Genomic DNA, 18,899 nt, shown 5'->3' with positions numbered 1-18,899 from the left:
TGTCTAGTATTATAGCTTGCCGACTCTTATCCAAAGCCTTTTGCTCTAGGCAAAAGTCTGGTAAATAAGGTACATGGGGGCAAGGTACAAAATGGAGACAGGTTGGTGGCTGTTGCTAAATTTAGGATATGGGGAGGCTTGGTGAAAAGAGAATTTTCAATTCTCCGGCATTGTAGCGCATTCCACACACACATTTTTACAATAAAAACTTGTTTACTTAGTTTTGTTCAATGTAAAACTTCTTCTAATTCTGTTCTATGTAAACCGCTATATGTAGCGATAGTTACTGTTCTTTGTGAACCGGGGTGATATGTATATTATACAGGAACCTCCGGTATATAAATTATTTAAATAAATAAATAAATAAATAAATAAAATTTGGAAGGGCGTTGAGAGGTAGGATGCAAGGTACTTATAAAAGTAGTGGGAGAGTGGTAAAACAATCGAAAACTGAAGGCGAAGCTCTCCTATCCTCCCTTTTTTTGGCCTTTTCATTTATGTACTTCTGGTCTTCCCAACCCTACCCAACAACTTTATAGACAATGTTATGGTTTATCCTACCCAACAGTTCTAGAACTCAGAAGAACCGGTCTAGAATCATATTTTAGACATTTTATATATTGTTGTTCCAACTGAAGATCACAATGGTTTACAAAAGTAACATTCATACAATAGACATACAACACATCATGGATTAATATAGATCTACAGCTTGTGATTTTCAGATACATATTAACTAAAAGCCTAGGATAGCAGCTTGTGATACGTATATTCTAATTCAATAATTTTACACATATTGGTCATTGGGCTGCCTTAAGTTTGGTAATCTGATATGTTTACATGAGTCTGGATATTTGGGTGTTTTCCTCTCTCACTGACTGTGCTCCATCCTCTTTGCAGGAATGATTGTTCTTTCACATGGCTTCTGGGTGCACAGCTGCAACTCCTTCAAGGTGGCAGTGCTTCCAGTAGACTGGCAAGAGTCAGCGGAGAGCAACACATTGCAGCTTTCATTCCCTGGGGCTTTGTGAGCTTCCTATGAGCTGCTCCCAACCCTAGACCAACTCAAGTTGCAAGCATTGAATAATGGCTGTGAAATCAGTCCTCTTGTTCCTGCCCCATATCAGGGGTAAATTTGTACTTGTCCACATTGGTGCAAGGTCTGCCGATAATTTCTACTCATGAACTTTAATTTATCAAAGAGAAAGTAGGCAAGTGCTTTCCCTTTGAAAATTATCCTAGAAAATCTACCTGCACACATTTGCACCTTCCCGATTAAAAACAAAAGTATATAAACATATAGGTGCATATTTTTGAAAATGCAAAAGAATGTGCATTAAGTGCAACCCCTCCTACAGGAATGCCTCTTCATGGTGCGGTTTACGAACGTCAAGGCCCTGAGCGCATACCTTGACCCACAGATAGGGCAGGTGATGTTCTTAAAGCCCCTAAACAGCTATGAAAATTACTCTCCCTCTATAAAACTGCCACTTGGCCGTCAGATTTGATCAGCCTGGTAGAACAGTACCGTACCGAGACATGGGCACTTTGATGCCTAGGTGCTGCTACCATAGCCAGAAATTTTGCAATGGCAGAATATTCTGTCTCTAGTTTTTTATTGAGTATATCTCTCTTGTTTTTTAATGCTCCCTATTCCTATGGAAACACAAGCATTTGGAATGAGACAAAAATATCTGTAGATGTAGCCCCCTGGATCTTTAAAAAAAAAGAAATACAGTAAACAAAATCTGTTTCAGATCAACTTTGAAAGCTGATTTAGCCGTTGCTCTATTTTAAGTACCATGATGCTTGCATTAACTTTAGAGCAACGTGAGCAGAGTGAGATTGCAATCCACCTTCGGAAAGGAGGTACGCTGAAGGGGCTGCCTTGTAATGATATCCGTTTCCCCAGCTTCCTCTTGGCTTTTAATACTTGCAAACGTACTACAAGCACATCATCGCTTTGAATTCTTGAGGTTCTCACGGTGCAAGCAGTTTGTTGTACTGCAAATCCTAATGGATGAAAATACTTAATGAAGTATAATCCCAATGCCTTTCACAGTGAGGAGAGTCCCTGTGCTTCATGTTGTCGTGAAGGGAGCCAGTTGTGACAATTGATGCCATAACTGGATGAAAGGCAATGGGTGCGAAAGTGAGCAAAGAGAAACCTGGGAAATTCAATAGCAAACTGAGGAGGTGGGGGCTTTGTTGCTCTATGTTTTCTGCCGCCTGTTGTATAACCGATAGTGTAATAAGATCCTGTTCACGATGGAAGGCATTGCTAATAGCTCCTATTAAAAGAGAACTGGCACAATTTTGCTTTTCTCTGATTGTATATATTTATATATATATATATATATTTCTGATTTAGCCTCCCTCATGCTTAGCACATCTGTATGTTTTTTTTCCTTTATAGAATCCGGACATTGTATTGGTGCACTACCTGAATGTACCGGCCATTGAGGACTGCGGAAAGCCATGCGGCCCGATCCTGTGTTCCATCAACACCGACAAGAAGGAATGGGCAAAATGGACGAAAGAGGAGCTCATTGGGCAGCTGAAACCCATGTGTGAGTATCCAGCTGAATTGTATTTCTAATTCTAGTGCCCTCGGCAGCACAGGCTACCAGCGTCTGCCATGGAAGTATAATGCCATGCAAGGGCCATACCATGGATTTGGATTTTAGATTTAACAGCTGGCCTTTCCAATTCTGAGCCCAAGGCGAGATACGTTCAGGTGCATGAGGATTTACAATAAAATGTTTTGTAACTGAGGTGGTGGAGGATGAAGTCCCTTGGCCCCATGTCAGAAGGGACGCCAGTGGGAGAAACGGAATCTGAACCCTGGTGTCCTGGGTTCTCAGTCCACTGCTGTAACCACCAGGCTGCTCCTCCCTCAGTGTCCTCCTCTCTTCCCTGCTAGCATGCCAGGCGTGATGATTTGAGTCAGTTTGGTTGACTTACCATACAGTTGTATCAGTAGATTTGGACTTGAGTATGGTTCCCTGGCATATTCTCAGATTATATAGCAGTGCTTGATTATGCATCCTCCAGGATGATTATGTGTCATAAGGGCAAAAAAAGAGCTAGCTTAGCTGCATTTGTAATAAAAGAATTATGAATTATTGGTTCAATTAAATCATGGAACAGAATAACTAATTATAATTTAGTTAGATAAATAGATTGGAGGTAATTTTCAAAGGAGTTACACATGTAAATGTAACATACTATCACAGCAATTTTCTAAAGCTATTTATCTGCATTAAGTGCACTTATTGCGGGTAAAACCTATTGACAATTCAATGGAATATATGGCAGTAATTTTCAAAAGCCCACTTACACGGGTAAAGCGCATTTACACATGTGAAACCCAGTTTTAAGGAGGCAGTTTTCAAAAGGATTTACATGCTTAAAACTGGGTTTTATATGTGTAAATGCGCTTTACCCGTGTAAGTGAGCTATTGAAAATTATTGACAATTCAATGGCATATATTGTAGCAGATTTTACACGTGTAAATACAATTTAAGCGCACAAATGGGCTTTTGAAAATTGCTACGATAGTATGCTACATTTACGCACATATCTCCTTTGAAAATTACCCCCTATTCTATTATTTGTGTACCTTTTATAAAGTGCTGTGTGCGTTGTTGGGGGGCGATATAAAATATGGTATATTATGATTTGGAATGGCTAGCCTGCACTGTGTTTTGGTACTCAGTATTGTCAATGCTTCAGTTTCTCAGAGCTTCCCAATTTTCTAGATTCATCTATCAGTTTCAAAATTAAACATTAGTGTGAGGCTATTTAAACAAGTCTCAGGCGTGTTATAAGATATGAGATCCAATAAGTGTGTTTGCAACTATATGAAAGTTACTCATATGCCGAGGTAAAAATGTAAGATATTGCAATATAAGAACATAAGAACATGCCATACTGGGTCAGACTAAGGGTCCATCAAGCCCACCATCCTGAATCCAACAATGGCCAATCCAGGCTATAAGTACCTGGCAAGTACCCAAAAATTAAGTATATCCCATGCTACTGATGCCAGTAATAGCAGTGGGTGTAGACATTTCAACCAAAATATATCTAGATGAAATTCATGAATTTGTACCACCTTCTCTCACTTCTATACTCTGGGAGGTACGTATTCAGCTGCTGTGTGGCTTAGCTAGTTGGCTGAATAAATTTATCCAGCTAACTTTGCCTATATATTCAATGGTGCAGCTGTGTTGCTGAATACATTCAGCTATCTTAAAGTCAGCTGGATAAGTTTAGCTGAAAAAAAAATTATCCATTTAGCCTGCTTACTTTATGAGCTATCCGGGTGTCTACCTGACTCAAGTCCAATCCAAAGAGACAGGTCCAATTCTGGGTTTATCCCTTGCTGGAAAATCAGAACTACAAACCCATGTATGCCACAGGATAAGACAAGGACTGGACTAACTCTTTGAGTTGATCTGGGTAAGGTAGCAACTTTGTCTATACTACACTTTTTCAGACATTATTATCTTAATATTTTTTTATTACAAAATTGGACTTACTGATGGAGCTTTGAAAATAGCCCAAAATCACATAGGAAGATATGTCCTCATTAAGGAAAATAATTAATGTGCTTCTAAATTCCTTAATAATCCCTTGTAGTATACTAGTTAATAATAAAATAGAATATTTCTAATTACTATTTTCCCTGAAAATAGTATTTTAAGCTGCCATCTTTCTTGTTGATGATGTCATCTTGCCAGTAGAGCCACTTCTTAGACATCTGCATTGGATAATATAGTGCATTTGGAAACACGTCAGGAGTACTGTGGTGTGTGCATTTCTCTGTTACTTTTCCTGTGAATTTACTGTAATACCAATGTCAGCAAGGAATTGCATGAGTTTTTAGCAGCATGCCAAAAACTTTTATTTTGTTATCTATTCCACCATAGGTATTACTACATTTTAAATTTAAAAAAAAAACGTTGGCAAAAGCCAGACAGCCTAGAGGCAGAGCCAAGCCAAAGTTCTGCCAAAGGGACTGGCTGAGCTCTGAATCACTCACAAGGGAAGGCCAGAGCAGTAAAGCAGAGATTACAGTGCTATCAACAGGATGATCCTGCAGCCACCCATAACTCTGAAAAGCATCCAAGAGCTGGAATAAGTGATAGGGGACCTTGGTTTGGTCCCGTGGCCAGCTGCAGTATCTGTCCCACTTTTTCTGGCTTTTCCTGTTTGTGAGCAGAAAAACAAAATAAAATGCCAGAGTCTTCAGCCAGATGTAAACTTTGCTTGGCTTTTTCAATTCTAATACATAAAAATCATGAAGAGAGAAAGGAAAAGACTTATGAAAAGGCGAAGGATAAATGGGTCAGGTCTGAAGGACTAACCAAGTATGATGAAAGTGAGAATTGTTACGTAAATGAGATGTTAGCGGGCAAATGCAGCTAAGCTGGTGATAGGGTATGAGAGGGTAATAGGAAGTCAAGACTGAAGGTATAGTGGGCCTGTTCCAAGAAGATAATAGGTGCCATGCTGAGTCATAGAATGGCCCATCGAGCCCCGCATCCTTTCTCCGACAGTAGCCATACCGAGCCACATCCGAGGCACATCCTAATAGGAAAGTCCATTGCGTGTTGCTTACTTCCACAGTAAGAGATGGAGACACCCAAGTGTATCTGGCTAATGATTGTTAATGAACCTGAATCATATAAAGCAGTAGACATCACCCAATCAGTCATCAGGTGAGAACATGGATCCCCCCCAAACCTTCAGTGGGCTTACAATAATGCTGCCACCCTCAAATTATATTCCAGCAGGCTTTGAATTAGCATAACATAGGAACGCAGTAAACAGCGGCAGAAAAAGACACAAATGGCCCATCCAGTCTGCCCAGCAAAGGTTTTTTAGGGTTGCAACTGCTGCTCTGTGCAGGTTATCGCTACGCCTTCTATTAGGGTTGCAACCTATGTTCTTATGGTTCTGCCAATGCTTTATTACCATCCTAGGGATCCTTTGCGTTTAGCCCATGCCGTTTTGAATTCTAGTACCATTGTTTTCTTCACCACCTTCACTGGGAGGGCATTCCAGGTATCCACTGGAGAAATATTTTCTGACATTGGTCTTGAGCCCCACCCCCTTGGAGCTTCTTATCATGCCTCCTAGTTCTAGAACTTTCTTTCCACTGAAAAAGGTTTGCCTCTGGTACATTTCTAATATTTTTCAAGTATTTTAAAATCTGTATCATATCCCCCCACCACCAGCACCCTGTTTCTCCTCTATAGTATACATTTTTAGATCCTTAAGTCATCTCATATGGCTTTTGATGCAGACCCCACATCATTTTAGTTGCCCATCTCTGGACTAGTCTCTCTCTATCCTTTTTTGAGATTTGGACTCCAGAACTGAACACCATGTTCCAGATGACATACCCACCCCTCCTGTCTCCTGGTCGGTGTACATCAGCTTCTTGCCCGTTATCTCATATAGCTCCTTTGGATTTCTAAACCTCAAATGAATGACTGCATTTTCTTTGCACTGACTCTTAACTATCAAGCGCTCAACCACTCCTCAAGCTTTCTTAGATCATTTCTCAATTTGGCCACTCCCTCAATTGTGTCTACATTTGTTGCAGATTTTAATGTCATCTGCAAAAAAAAAAACAAAAACCCCAGACTTCTCCTTCTAACTCTTCCACAATATCACTCACCAAAATGTTGAACAGAACCAGTCCCAGGACCAATCCCTGAGGCGCTCCACCTTTCTCTCCTCAGAGTGAATTCCATCTACTCCCACCCTCTATCATCTATCGCTCAATCATGGGCGTAGCGTTTATAGTGCAGAGTGCTGCACCAACGTTCAAAAGGAGTGTGCCGTGCACCAGCAGCTAGCGTCACCATTGTCCGAGTCTGGGCAGTTCAAGTACCATACCAAGTCGCAGCCGCTTCTGGAGGAGGGCGGGACAGCAGTGCAGCATCTACTCTTCCTTGTGCTGAGATTGTTCAATATTGTGTGTTGGGGGGAGTCATTTTCAAAGGGACTTCTGCAGGCAAAGTAGTGCTCTACCCCCCAGAAAAGGTCTTTAGCAAACGGTGCGGCTGAAATGGCAGTGGGTGTGCACTTTTATGGACCTAGGGGAGAGGCATTCCAGCAGCTGGTATCTGGGCAGGGTTGAAACTTATGCACGTACCTTTTGACTTTAAAATGTATCTGCGTGTGTGTAAAGTCTCTCAGCAAATCTACACGCACCAAATGGCAGGTGTGATTCTGTGATCATAAGTTGGTGGGGGGGGGAGGGGGGGGTCAGTCACATGGCAACAGCAAATTTTCTGGCACACCCCCAACTTTGGTAGTCACCTTCTGCCTTGGCACTCAGTCGGTATTTAATCCACTCCTCCACCTTAAGACCCTACCACAGGCTGCTTGGTTTATTCATGAGCCTCCTATGCAGCAAGTATCAAGAACTTTGCTGAAATTCAAGTAGACCACATCCAGTGCAGGTCCTGGATCCGATTCCTTGGTCACCCAGTTAAAGAAATCAATCAGGTTTGTTTGACAAGCTTGGTCTCTGGTAAAAACTGTGCTGCCTTGAACCCTGTAACCCATTGCATTGTAGATAGCTCACTATCCTTTCCTTCAGAAGACTCTTCACTGATTTTCCTACCACCGAGGTGGTTTCCAACCTCTTCTCAGCTGCTGCTTTTATGACGGGGGACTACATCTGGCCTTCTCCAGTTTCATAAAACCATTCCCGTTCCAAAGATCTATTGAAGAGATCTTTCAGTGGACCCACCAGAACTTCTGCGAGTTCCTTTAATATTCTAGGATGCAATGCCATCGAGCCTCGTACCTTGCACACTTTCACCTCTGATAGTTCCATGCAGACGCTGTCTTCTGTCTGTCTTATCCACCCCATTCCCATATGTACTTCCACATGACCTGGCACTATCTGTGAGCTGTAGGCAAATCGCTAGCATGCAGGCAAGCTTTCGTGCAGCAGGAAAACACATTTGCAATTTTCTTTCACAATACATCAGGAGAGCATTCTGGGAAAATGTAAATGAAGACTCGATTGTTGTAACCAAGTTCGAAACTAAAGGTTAGTTGGGCTGAAAAATCGTGAATTATAACCACTTGCAGGCGAGATTTGTGATCATGTTTGCTAAATGTGAGTTTTTTTCAACGACATAACCTCTGATATCCTTCTGCATTTTTGGGATGATTTGGCTTTTCCTGTTTCTCATTGTTTTGGTATATAATGCTTTAGCTTTCATCTTGCTTAATAATGCTTTCATCAGCTACAGGTCTTCTTTGTTAATACGGCTAATGCTATCTTTGATATCAGTAAAATTAAGTTTATTCAGCAATTCAATTCCCTGGGAACTTATGGGAGACATTTTTATTTTAAAAAAAATGGAAAGAAAGCCAGTGAGAAAAAAAAAAAGAAAGGTCTTTCATTGTAGGGGAGAAAATGCCATTATTTTTAGTGGAAATTATTTTCCTGGACAACTGTAGACTTCATGGTTTCTGCAGATGTGCCATGTACACCTGTCCTCTTGGAACCAGCATGAGGCTGAGCTGTGGAAAATAAAAATCAACCTTTATTTTCAAGCCCAAGCTTAGCACAACAGCCAAAATCAGAAAAGGCTGACTTCATAATAAAAGAAAAGAGGGTATTTTTCTGGTTTTGCATGAATGTATAAACCTATTTCCCTGAAAATGATAGGAAAAGACTTTTTGGCATCTTAAATCTCTGAAGATTGCGGTACAAATTATTCACTTTTTCTCCAGAACCAATACAGCTACTAGTTCTTTTCTCATAAACGAATTTCCTGGATCAAGACTGGAAAATGATGATTCTGTGGATCATGCAGCCAGCTAATGTACTTTTCTAATGGGTAGCGAAGTTTCAAAAGGAAACGCTTGCTTTATCTGCAGTCAGGGTTTGGTGGGGAGGAAACTGCGCATGTTTGTTTGAAATGTTAATATTCGTGCATAGTTTTATCCCCCTTGGAACACTGATGTTTAGGGGCCTGTTTATTAACACGCATGAACGTCTTCTCGTTTAGGAATCTGACATGCTTCAAGAGGTTGAATTTCAAAGGAAGTTTATACTCATAAAAGCCATAATTTTGATCATGTAAACCACACTTTGAAAGTCAGTGGGGCGTGGTAAAAGTCTACGTGAAACGTTGCTTGCAAGAGAATTTCTGGGGGCGGGGAAAGAATTAGCACGTGTGCTTTCTGTTTTCAAAAGCATGTGCGTAAACGTGCGCGCACAATGCTACACCTTTCTCACGTGCGCAGCCTGCAAACCCACAGATTCTCAAAGCTGATTTCGGCGCACAATCCTATTTTGGAAGCTCGGGCTAAAGCTTGCGGGATAAGAACTAGTTGCCGGCTTTACTCCTGTGAAGGCCGTTTGAACATTACCCTCCCAACGGTGTTAACAAATGTTTAACGACGATGCAAGGACTTCGGTTACCATTAACACGCACACAAAAAACCCAACAATTTGTATTAACCCAAGAAATGTTAAGTATGCTTCAAGAAGCAGAGCTAACTTTTACCCAAGAGCGTTGGCAAACTAATGTGCACACTGGTGGTCCGCCACCGCCTCTAACCTCCACCCCCCCCCTCCCCCCGCCCCCATCCCTGTCACCGTGATCTGCATAAGGTGCCATCTGTGGCCCTAGTATCATGACCCTGGTCCTCAGCTCCCCTAAGTGGCAGAGCAGCAGAGCAGTGGACTATGAGGCAGAGAAACCAGGGTTCCAATCCCAGGTTCCAATCCCAGGGTTCCAATCCCAGGGCTGCTCATCGTCGCTTCACCCTCCATTGCCCCAGGTACAAACTTAGATTGTGAGCCCTCTGGGGACAGAACCTGAATGCAATTGGATTTCAAGTGGCTGAAAGGTGGAATATAATTGAAATAAAGGGCTGCTGCAACTTAATGCCCCCACCACAGAACAAAGCAGATGCTGCAAAGCTCTTAACTCTTCTCCTCCCCTTACCACTCCCCCCCCCCCTTCCCCCCCATCAGTGGTTCCTCTTCCTCTGTGTTCAAAGCAAAGAGTGGGGCACATGCAGGACAAAGGGCATCATCAGGTCAGCAGGGGCCATTTGTGCCCTCAGAGTAAGTAGGATTAAGGATCTCTCCTGCTCCCCTACAGGTATATATGGATATCAGATGGGATAGGCAGAGGAGCAGCCTGGTGGGAATGGGTGCATGCAGCCCCTGCTCACCTCTCTGGGGAGGGGTTACTTGCCAGGGCATTTAGCCTCCGCTGTGATCTCGCCCCTGGTGGGGGAGGGCATCTGGCTGCAGTGGCCCTTTTCATCATGGGGGTATCAGTCTAGAGTTGCCATGGTTTTATGCCTTTTGGGGAATATAACGTTCCAGCAGCCTCTTTCCTCTTCACCAACCCCATCCCTCTCTCCATACACACACCGCCCCCCATGGGGACAGTAGGGGAGGGGAATAAGTTGAATCAGACACTGCAGGGCAGAAAACAATTGCAGTTTCCAGGTATGTGGATCAGATCGGAAGCAGCTGCCTGGGCATTAATCTGGGCGTGTATTAAACACACCGCATTAACGTGAGTGCACATTTTTAATGGGCTTTAGTAAGTGGGCCTCCTAGAGTAAAACTAGGTGGCTACCTTTAGCCATTCTACGCCCGCGCAGTGTTCATCCCAAGCATCTGGCTGGCTAACTTCTTAGTTAGCTGGTTAGATACTTTTAAAAACTGCCTTTCACTCAGTAAATGCCTTATTTCTTTAAACCCCATGCTGTAACCAGACAGGAGAGAGCTATAGCTGCAAGATCAAGTTAGCTGCCAGAATAATACCAATGTCATAAAAACAAAAGCTTTAAACAGAATATTTTTTTCTTTCACTTCTAAAACTTTACTTGTTGTAGTGCACGGTGGTTAAAATCCCCCCCCCCCCAAAAAAAAAAAAATCAGCTGACTGGTTTTGCATAGTCTGCAGCATTAATATATATATATGGACGACGTTCTCTCCGACCCTGAGAAGGCACTGGAATAGTCTGTGAGTGCTTCACGATATCCTCACAATACTTATTTCTGAAAACAAGTGCCTATCAAGGAGAAAGTGAAATATTTTGAATGAGTGTTCCGGCAGTTTCCCAGTAATGTTCTCTTGAGTCGAGAGCTTCTTTCCTTTTAAATTGGTCTCGGAGATGAGTGAGTAGATGATTTAACCTTCCTGTCATACAAATGGGAAAACAGGTACAGATTGACACATGGGTTCTTCTCTGGAGTGGCATTGCCGCCATATTAAGCTAGTAGATTTGCTTCCCGTCCCATACTCTAAGAATGACACCAAGTTGCTGTTGGCATAATTTAAGATACTTGATATAATGGCCTTAGAATTTGATTGAATGTCAAGAAAATGGAGCAAATAGGTTGGGAGGTGCAGGGAAGAACACTTACCTGAAGTTCCCTAGAAGATAAAGTTTAAAGCGGGCTGTTGGCAGCCATTTTGAAACAGCTTTTTCTTGGTGTGGCTCAGTCTGCAATGAGCTGTCATGGCATGGCTTACATAAATGTTGAAAGCTAGGTAAAGACGCATGTCCAAGTTGAACTAAAGTGTTGGATTTTGCACGTCATCTAGAACATGGTTTCCCAAACTCACTTCTGGATCCTCATTCAAGTCTGATTTCCAGGATAACAAAAATCTGTAAATGAACTCAGTTTGTGTGCAAAGTGCAATTCTAACTCAGGAATATTGATAAGGGCTAAAAAGAAAAACAGACCTGGTAGAGACTCCTAGGAATGAAATTTGGGCAAACCCAACCTAGAATCATTTTGGAGAAATTACTGTATTAGTGAAACAATAAATGCTTTCTTTCTGTCTTCGTCATTCAACTATTGCCTAAACAGTTAAAAAAAAAAAAAACTATAACATGAATATGTAGAATACAGTATCTACAATTAATAATGATGATTATTTTATTGTATCACTGATGTCTACGAAGTCACATGGCTGCAATCTCTGTTCAATGAAGAGTTTATAATCCAGGGGACCTATTTACCAAACTGTGTTAGTGCTAATGCATGCTTGACCATGTGATAAAACAACGTTAATATGCGTCAAAAGCATTATTGGAGTTTAATAAATTACTTTTTCTGCTTAATGCGGCAATAATATGGATTTCCATGCTAAAATGTAAACAAACTCATTACCGTGAAAATGCATGCAAATGAGCTCATTGGCATGTTAATGCAGCTTGCAGAAGCTATGTCAATGCTGCCAATGAGTGAAATTTCACATCAAGAGCTATAGATTAGTATCTCAGACAGGGCACTGTCCTTTGCTAATGCTCAGCTCCAGCCACCCCCAGTCACAAATGTCACAAGGGCAGGTACCCTGAGTTTGGTCTCCTCTCAGGCAGGGTTAAAGTCTCATGTCCCCCACATCACAGTCGTCCCCCCACACACACACACATTGCCAGCACAAATCTCCCCTGTATGAAAAATGTCCCAAAATAGTGACCTCCCTAGATTTAGTTCTGAATTATTTGGATAGCTGAAGATCTGTGCCCAAGGCCGTTGCCCCAGTTGCTCTGCCTAGTCATGCCCCTTTCTCACCTATTACTAGGTGAAATATTAAACCTTTCTCTCTCCTTTTACTCTCTTTGCCTTCTCTTCCTGTCCTCCCATTCACTTTTACTCTTTCTTCCATGCTTCAGAACCTGCGTTGTGCCAATTCTCTCACAAACCCATGATATGATAGCTCAGGGAATGGCCAACTCTACTCCTAAAGGGATGCAATCAGGTCCGTTTTTCACGGAAACCAATATACGCAAATCGATCCGCTTCTTAACCCAAAGCACTTGCAATTTTAATAAAATCTCATTACTATTCACTATGAATATCTGGAAAAAGCATTCAAGCACTCTGACACCCCTGTTATAGGGGTTCTAAATTTAGGGGAATAAATGTGCTTATTCATGAAAGGTGGTTTTCCTATAAGAGATTGTAATAAATTGGCATTGCCAGGGCAATATTCAAAGCATTCATTTATGTGGGTTAAAAAAAAAAAAAAGCATTTTAACCCACAGAAATGGATGCCTTAATTATTGCCCAACCTGTCTTCGGTTAAGAGCATACACGGTGTTCAACAACAGGCATATGTTTATTTTTGCATCAGAGGTAGACCCTTGGGCTGAGGTGGGGTTGACGCAACCCATAGGCAGGGTCCTACGGGTCCCCACCGTCAACAGGTGGAATGGGCTGAAGCTGGAAGCCACTGGAGCTTCACCTATACCAGCCCTTGTTCCCCTTGGGTTGAGCCTTTGGGTGCCAGGGCAGGCAGGACTTGGGTGGGCCTCAGTGTTAACTAAGGATGGAAGGTAGTTCAGCCCAGAGACAGCAGCTGGTAGATGGCATAGTCCTATCCCGGACAGGATTCGGTATGGGAACTTGGGCGTCAATGGAACAATAGGTAGTTGGTGGCGCCCAAGCAAAGGGAGGCCACAAAAGTCCACATGCAGAGAATAGGCAAGGAGAGGCGTCACTGACAGGCTAGGAACAGAGCCGGCGGCAAGTAGAAGTTGTGGCAAGCGGCATAGACTCTGGACACAGGAGAGTCTCTAGCGTAGTCATTCAAAGCAATGGTCAGGGCACGGAGAAGGCAGGCGTAGTCAAGCATGGCAGAGGTCTGGGGTTGGAGAGAAGCAGATGAGTAGTCAGCCGTAGCGGAGGTCAAATCCAAGAATCAGTCCAACACATAGACAAACAGGAACAAGTAGAACAGGAACCGGGAATCACAGGAAACAGGAACACCTCGAAGACACAATTCGGGGATCAGCAACGAGTACTCAGAATACGAGGAGACCTGTTGCGAAGGCAACACTACTGAGCGAGGCCTGAGCCTTTATACACTGAAGAGCCTGATGTCAGTATTCGGGTCCGCGGCCAGGTTCCCGCCACATGCCCTTTAAAAGAACTAGAGATGCATGAGCGCGTGGTGCTGATGGCGGCGTCTCTCCGCAGGCCATGCGGAGAGGCCCGATGAGCAGGGACATCTTGGCTGGCAACACTGGATAGCGAGGCAGGACCGGAGGCACTGGAGGGAACCCGAGGTCAGAGCTAGCGGCCCACCCCCGCCAGAGAAGAGGAGCCAGGCCTTGGAATCCATCTGAGAAGGTGAGAGGGCCGCGCGCGGCACGTGTAACATTTATCCATTGATGCCAGATATGTTCCCGGGGCTGGAGAGAAGAACAGTGTGTGGAGATTTGATTATTCCAACGTGTGCATGTTGTCTTCTGCTGAAAAATTACCCACAAAGTTCAAATCTCTGTGGGTCATTTTTTCGGTAGGCAAGAATCAAAGCAGAAGTGGCTCATGTACGTTTACCTGGTGCAAACTCCATGGGTAAAAATTTGGCACCTGGGTGTCCAGCTTTAATAATTTACGCCACGGTCTAGAATTGGTGCCTAATGAGTGTAGCAAAGAAGCAAAATTGCTGATGTGTGTGGATGTGTGTGTGTTTGCTTGTGTGCTAACATTTAGATGTGACAGGATAGTACTTCATGCCTTTTTAAGATCCAAACATGTTTTGACTCTGTCCTGCTGGAAAATGGGAGGGAAAAAAATCTGTCAACCTAAGATAAAATTCCAGAAATGAGAGCTCCGTGTAGAGAAACAGTGAATCGATTGCGTTTCCCATGGGGCTGATTTGAGCCGACACATAAGGGAAAAGGTGAAGTTACCGTGGAAAAAAGCACTCACGGAGACAAATGCAGTAGCAGAGACAGAGATAAAATCCCTCTGCAGTGAGTCAGGAAAATAGTGTAAAAACTAGTCCAGCTAGCCATAAATCTGAAAGCACCTGGTTTCCTTCATGCCTCGGGCAGGAAGAAGGAAGTTTTTATAGAATAATTTTGAGTCTGTATGCCTGTGCATGTCCTTGCTGATATACACACACACACACACACACACACATATCCTTGGAAAGACAGCGCAGATTAAAAAAAAAAAAAAAAACCCCAAAACTTGAGAGTCTGATCAGACTTGGCACACAAGGAAGGTATGGCTAAGTGTCTTCTGGGAAAGCGAAAGCATGCTCTGAGCCAAGAACACATCAGATTGGGGTCCAGACGCAAGCAACGCTTTCAGCTCTGGAGCCAAGCGCATTAGCTTCGGCCTAGTTTTCACATTAATCACATTTCTTCAAAGACTTTGCAGTGTGCCTTCCTGATGTTTCCATAAAAAAAACACAAAGGTCTGTGCCTTAGAACGGATATGTTCAGTGATTTAATCAAAATATTGTGCAAATCGGTGAAGTGCCAAACTGTACGAGAGGCTCGTCGTCTTCGGAATCTTAGGCAGTCAAGGGGTGAGAGGATTTCTGGGATTCCCACATTGAAGACCAAGCTTTAAACTATAAGATTCCAGTTTTACCTTGTCCTTTGGCATTCAGCAAGACACCCTCACAGCCAGAGAAGCCTCATGTTCCAAGATGTTTTAGCTTCTATTTATATTGTACTGTGCAAAAATATCTTTAGTACAAATAAGCCATGTTGGGGACTATGGTGGTCAACAAGTTCCCAAGTTGTCAGGGACAGTCCAAGCCCTTCTGCTTTTATCCGGTTACATTGATGGACATTGTCTTTCTCAGAGAAACTAGAACAGTAAAATCCAGTCTGACCCAATCTGGCCTTGGTGACATGGAGCTTGTTGGGAACCCTAGTAGGGACCCTGAAGATTCATGAGGATCACAAGTGATGGACTAGATGTCAGTGACTTAATCATGTAGAAAGAGTGCTAGCTATTGCTTTAATCATTTAGTCAAATTACAGTTGCAATCACTGGTTTTGTAGGTGAGCATTAGATGACACTAATTCTCCACTTTCTGATATCCTCCTAGTATGAGGCTATAGAAATTTTTTCTGAGGGCTTTATGAATAGAGAAGTTCCAAGTCAAAGCTGTGTCCGTTTGGCACATTCATTGGTACTGAACTGCAAATCTTTTGAAATCTACTTCCAAGAAGGTTCCACAAAGCAGCAGAAGGCTCGAGGGTAGCCTACGTGGAGCGGCAGTCTGCACGGAGAAGTAATTGCTACTGCCCTTAACAGAAAGCTTGGGGGTAGTCTACACAAAGTAGCAGTTGCTGCTGCCCTAAAATAAATAAATAAATAGATCCATTAATTAATTAAACATTTGCTGGGCAGACCAAATGGACCATTTTGTTCTTTATCTGCCATTATTCACTATGTAACTATATCTGCAGGTCTGCACCTATAGGATAAATATAGATATAGATTTATAGATACATGCAGACACCTATGGGAATTAACAAATGCACAATTTAAAAGATGGCTTATAGATAAAGAGCTCTTTATGCCTCCCACAATGCACTGCTGTATCTTTTAATACAAAATTGGTAAGTTAGTTTCAGTCAGCTGTAGGAGGTGAAGACCTCTACATACTGTTGCCATCATTGCTGTGAAGCACATGGCTCAGTGCTTTTGTATTAGCTGCTGTTTACATTATTGACCTTAGGTGATCACTTATAGCTCCTATCAGTCTATGGCAGTGGTATTCACTTCCAGTCCTGGAGGGTTGGGAATATCCATGAGATAGATTTGCATACTCTTGAGGCCGCCTGTATACATATGTCTTTCATAGCATATTCATTAGGGAAAATCCTGAAAACCTGACCCGTTTGTGGCCCCTCAGGGGCTGGAAGTGAATACCAGTTACCTATGGGAGTCAATTTACTAACCTGTGGTGCATAGACGACGCACATTAATGCACATTACTTATCACAAGACCCATCATTGACTATGGGGCCTATTCACTAGTAATGCACGTCACAGATTAGTACCTAGACCATTCCTTAAAAAAAAAAAAAATTGCATTTTAGACTCTTTGATGATTTTGCTTAAAAGCATTCCATTGAGAAATACTGTTGCTAGCAACCACTCAGAAGGTGAGTTTATGATCCCTTCCCTCGTATCTGAGGGCCACAGTAATCATTGCTAATGTAACCCTTGCTTGTGGTTTGCATAGGCGCAGGGGCAATCAGGGTTCTCGGGGCCAATACAGACTCCCGCACATAGACTCTTCGACCCCAGGGCCGGGTTCTTATACTGGCAGGGAGGGGGAGGAAATTCTCTTCCAAGACCCTGGATAGCAGGCGTGAAACTAAAATCAGCTTGAATGGAAGTTTTCTTTCGTAAGTCAATGGCACAGTTCACATCACCACAGATGGCATGTATAGTTCTCAGCCTTTCCTCTTCATCTGTGCAAGGGTCTCTCTCTGTCTTTACCAGGGCCAATGAAAATCCTTACCCTCCAGGATGGGTAAGGTTCCCAGGTGGGCAAGGGTGTTCTTGTTTGGACAGAGTGACCACTTGCAAAACTAGTCAGAAAAATGGTAAAGCAGTCTTTGCACAGAGTCCAAATTTCTCTCTTTTCCAGGGTGCCGACTCCAATTGGGGGTCCTCTGAATATCTCAGAGTGGTCTTACAGTTCTCCAGAAGGTCTCTGAATCATTAGCTGGAAAAAGGATCCAACCAGGAGCACAACACCTCGCTCCATGCTCCTTCTTCAGGGCAAGAAGGGAGCAGCACAATCTCCCTCCCAGGTCTTCTCACCAAAAATCTCTTTCCCCAAAAACTGAGCCCAAAACCCGGAATCCACTTGCAGCAGGTCATCACCATACTTCTGTCGTCAAGGAGGTTGAAGGGAGAGACTTCCCTGTAATCTCTCTCCAGGTCAAAAGCCAGGGATCTCGCAAGGTTTCCTACCAATAAAACTGGAAAATTCCCCCCCCCCCCCCCCCCCAAAAAAAAAACCCGGAAGGCAAACCCAACCAGTCAAGGAATAGACTGGAAAGGCAGCTTCCCAACCTTTTGATTAGGAACTATAGGCAGGGTGTCTTAAGTTCCAGAAGCAGGCCCAAAACTCAAGTGAGACAAAACCTCCTGATTCCTTTAACTCCAAACTCAAGCTAATCTGCCTCACTCTCTGAAGGAGAGAGCTGCCTTTATATCTCAAGGGGACGGCCATCCCAGCACCCTCAAAAGGAGGGGCTGCACTGAATGGTACCTCCCTTTTCTCTACTGCTACCTTCCCCATCCTAGATCAAAAAGCTAACTAGGGCCTTACTGGTAATGATCCCAAGGGGTCATTACACTAATATGCTGATGAGAAACATTTCCAGCCAAGGAGGAAGCACAGACATTCTGCTACTTAAGTTCCTGTTCAAACTGAAAGGGATGTTTCACTGATGTCTGTAGATCGCTTATCTCTTAACCCGTTTGCCTTCAGCTGATTTACTTTTAGGCACCTATTCAGGGAATCTGCTCTGAAAACTGATGGCACAGCACTGACGCTGGCCCCTTGCGATGGTTTTGCAAAATGATTTACTGCTTTCATTGTGGCTCAGATCAGCCATGTGATGCCTGTTGCCCTCTGTGACCTTGAAATCTTCAGCAAGGGGCTCTCCACTCTCCTTTCTGATGACCCTTGCTGCCAACTTTTCTGGGCTCAGGATGAACTGCAGAAAATGTTCATGTCCTGGCTGCTGTTATGCTGATGGTCTGATCCTAATTTCTGTGGTAGACTAAAATTATGAGTGAAAAATGGCCCTTTTAGCATGTTTTTGCAGTTCTGAAATCTATACGGAAACAAGCTTAATTTGGTTTAATCAGCTAGTTAGAAAGCTAATCACAAGATTGAAACAAACCCATCTCAGCCATCTATGAAGGGTAAACATTTGCTGTAAATGCTCCTAGGCTTACGTTTCCAACAACCAGGCAATATCTAAAATTCATTTCCCTTAGTAAAACGACTGTCATGAGACAGAAGGCATTACGCTGCTCCTTAAACCACCCAGGCACTGATGATTTTCATAATCGTGGATTCCTGGCTCGGTTCTA

At 43.0% G+C, this 18,899-nt stretch overlaps 1 protein-coding gene across 4 annotated transcripts in view; it reads left to right on the top strand.

Moving 5' to 3' along the window:
- The window catches only part of CAMTA1 (calmodulin binding transcription activator 1), a 1,058,760-nt gene that overhangs the window by 801,394 nt on the left and 238,467 nt on the right, over positions 1 to 18,899 (top strand). For all 4 annotated transcript variants that reach the window (XM_029578175.1, XM_029578176.1, XM_029578173.1 and 1 more), the window contains exon 4: positions 2,417 to 2,570. In XM_029578175.1, coding sequence (XP_029434035.1) covers positions 2,417 to 2,570 — 154 coding nt within the window. The remainder of the gene's footprint in view (positions 1 to 2,416; positions 2,571 to 18,899) is intronic.

Source organism: Rhinatrema bivittatum, chromosome 15, assembly GCF_901001135.1.
Source record: "Rhinatrema bivittatum chromosome 15, aRhiBiv1.1, whole genome shotgun sequence".
Classification (NCBI taxonomy): Eukaryota; Metazoa; Chordata; class Amphibia; order Gymnophiona; family Rhinatrematidae; genus Rhinatrema; species Rhinatrema bivittatum.
Note: the sequence above shows the minus strand (reverse complement) of the source record. Positions and strands in the feature narration are given on the sequence as shown.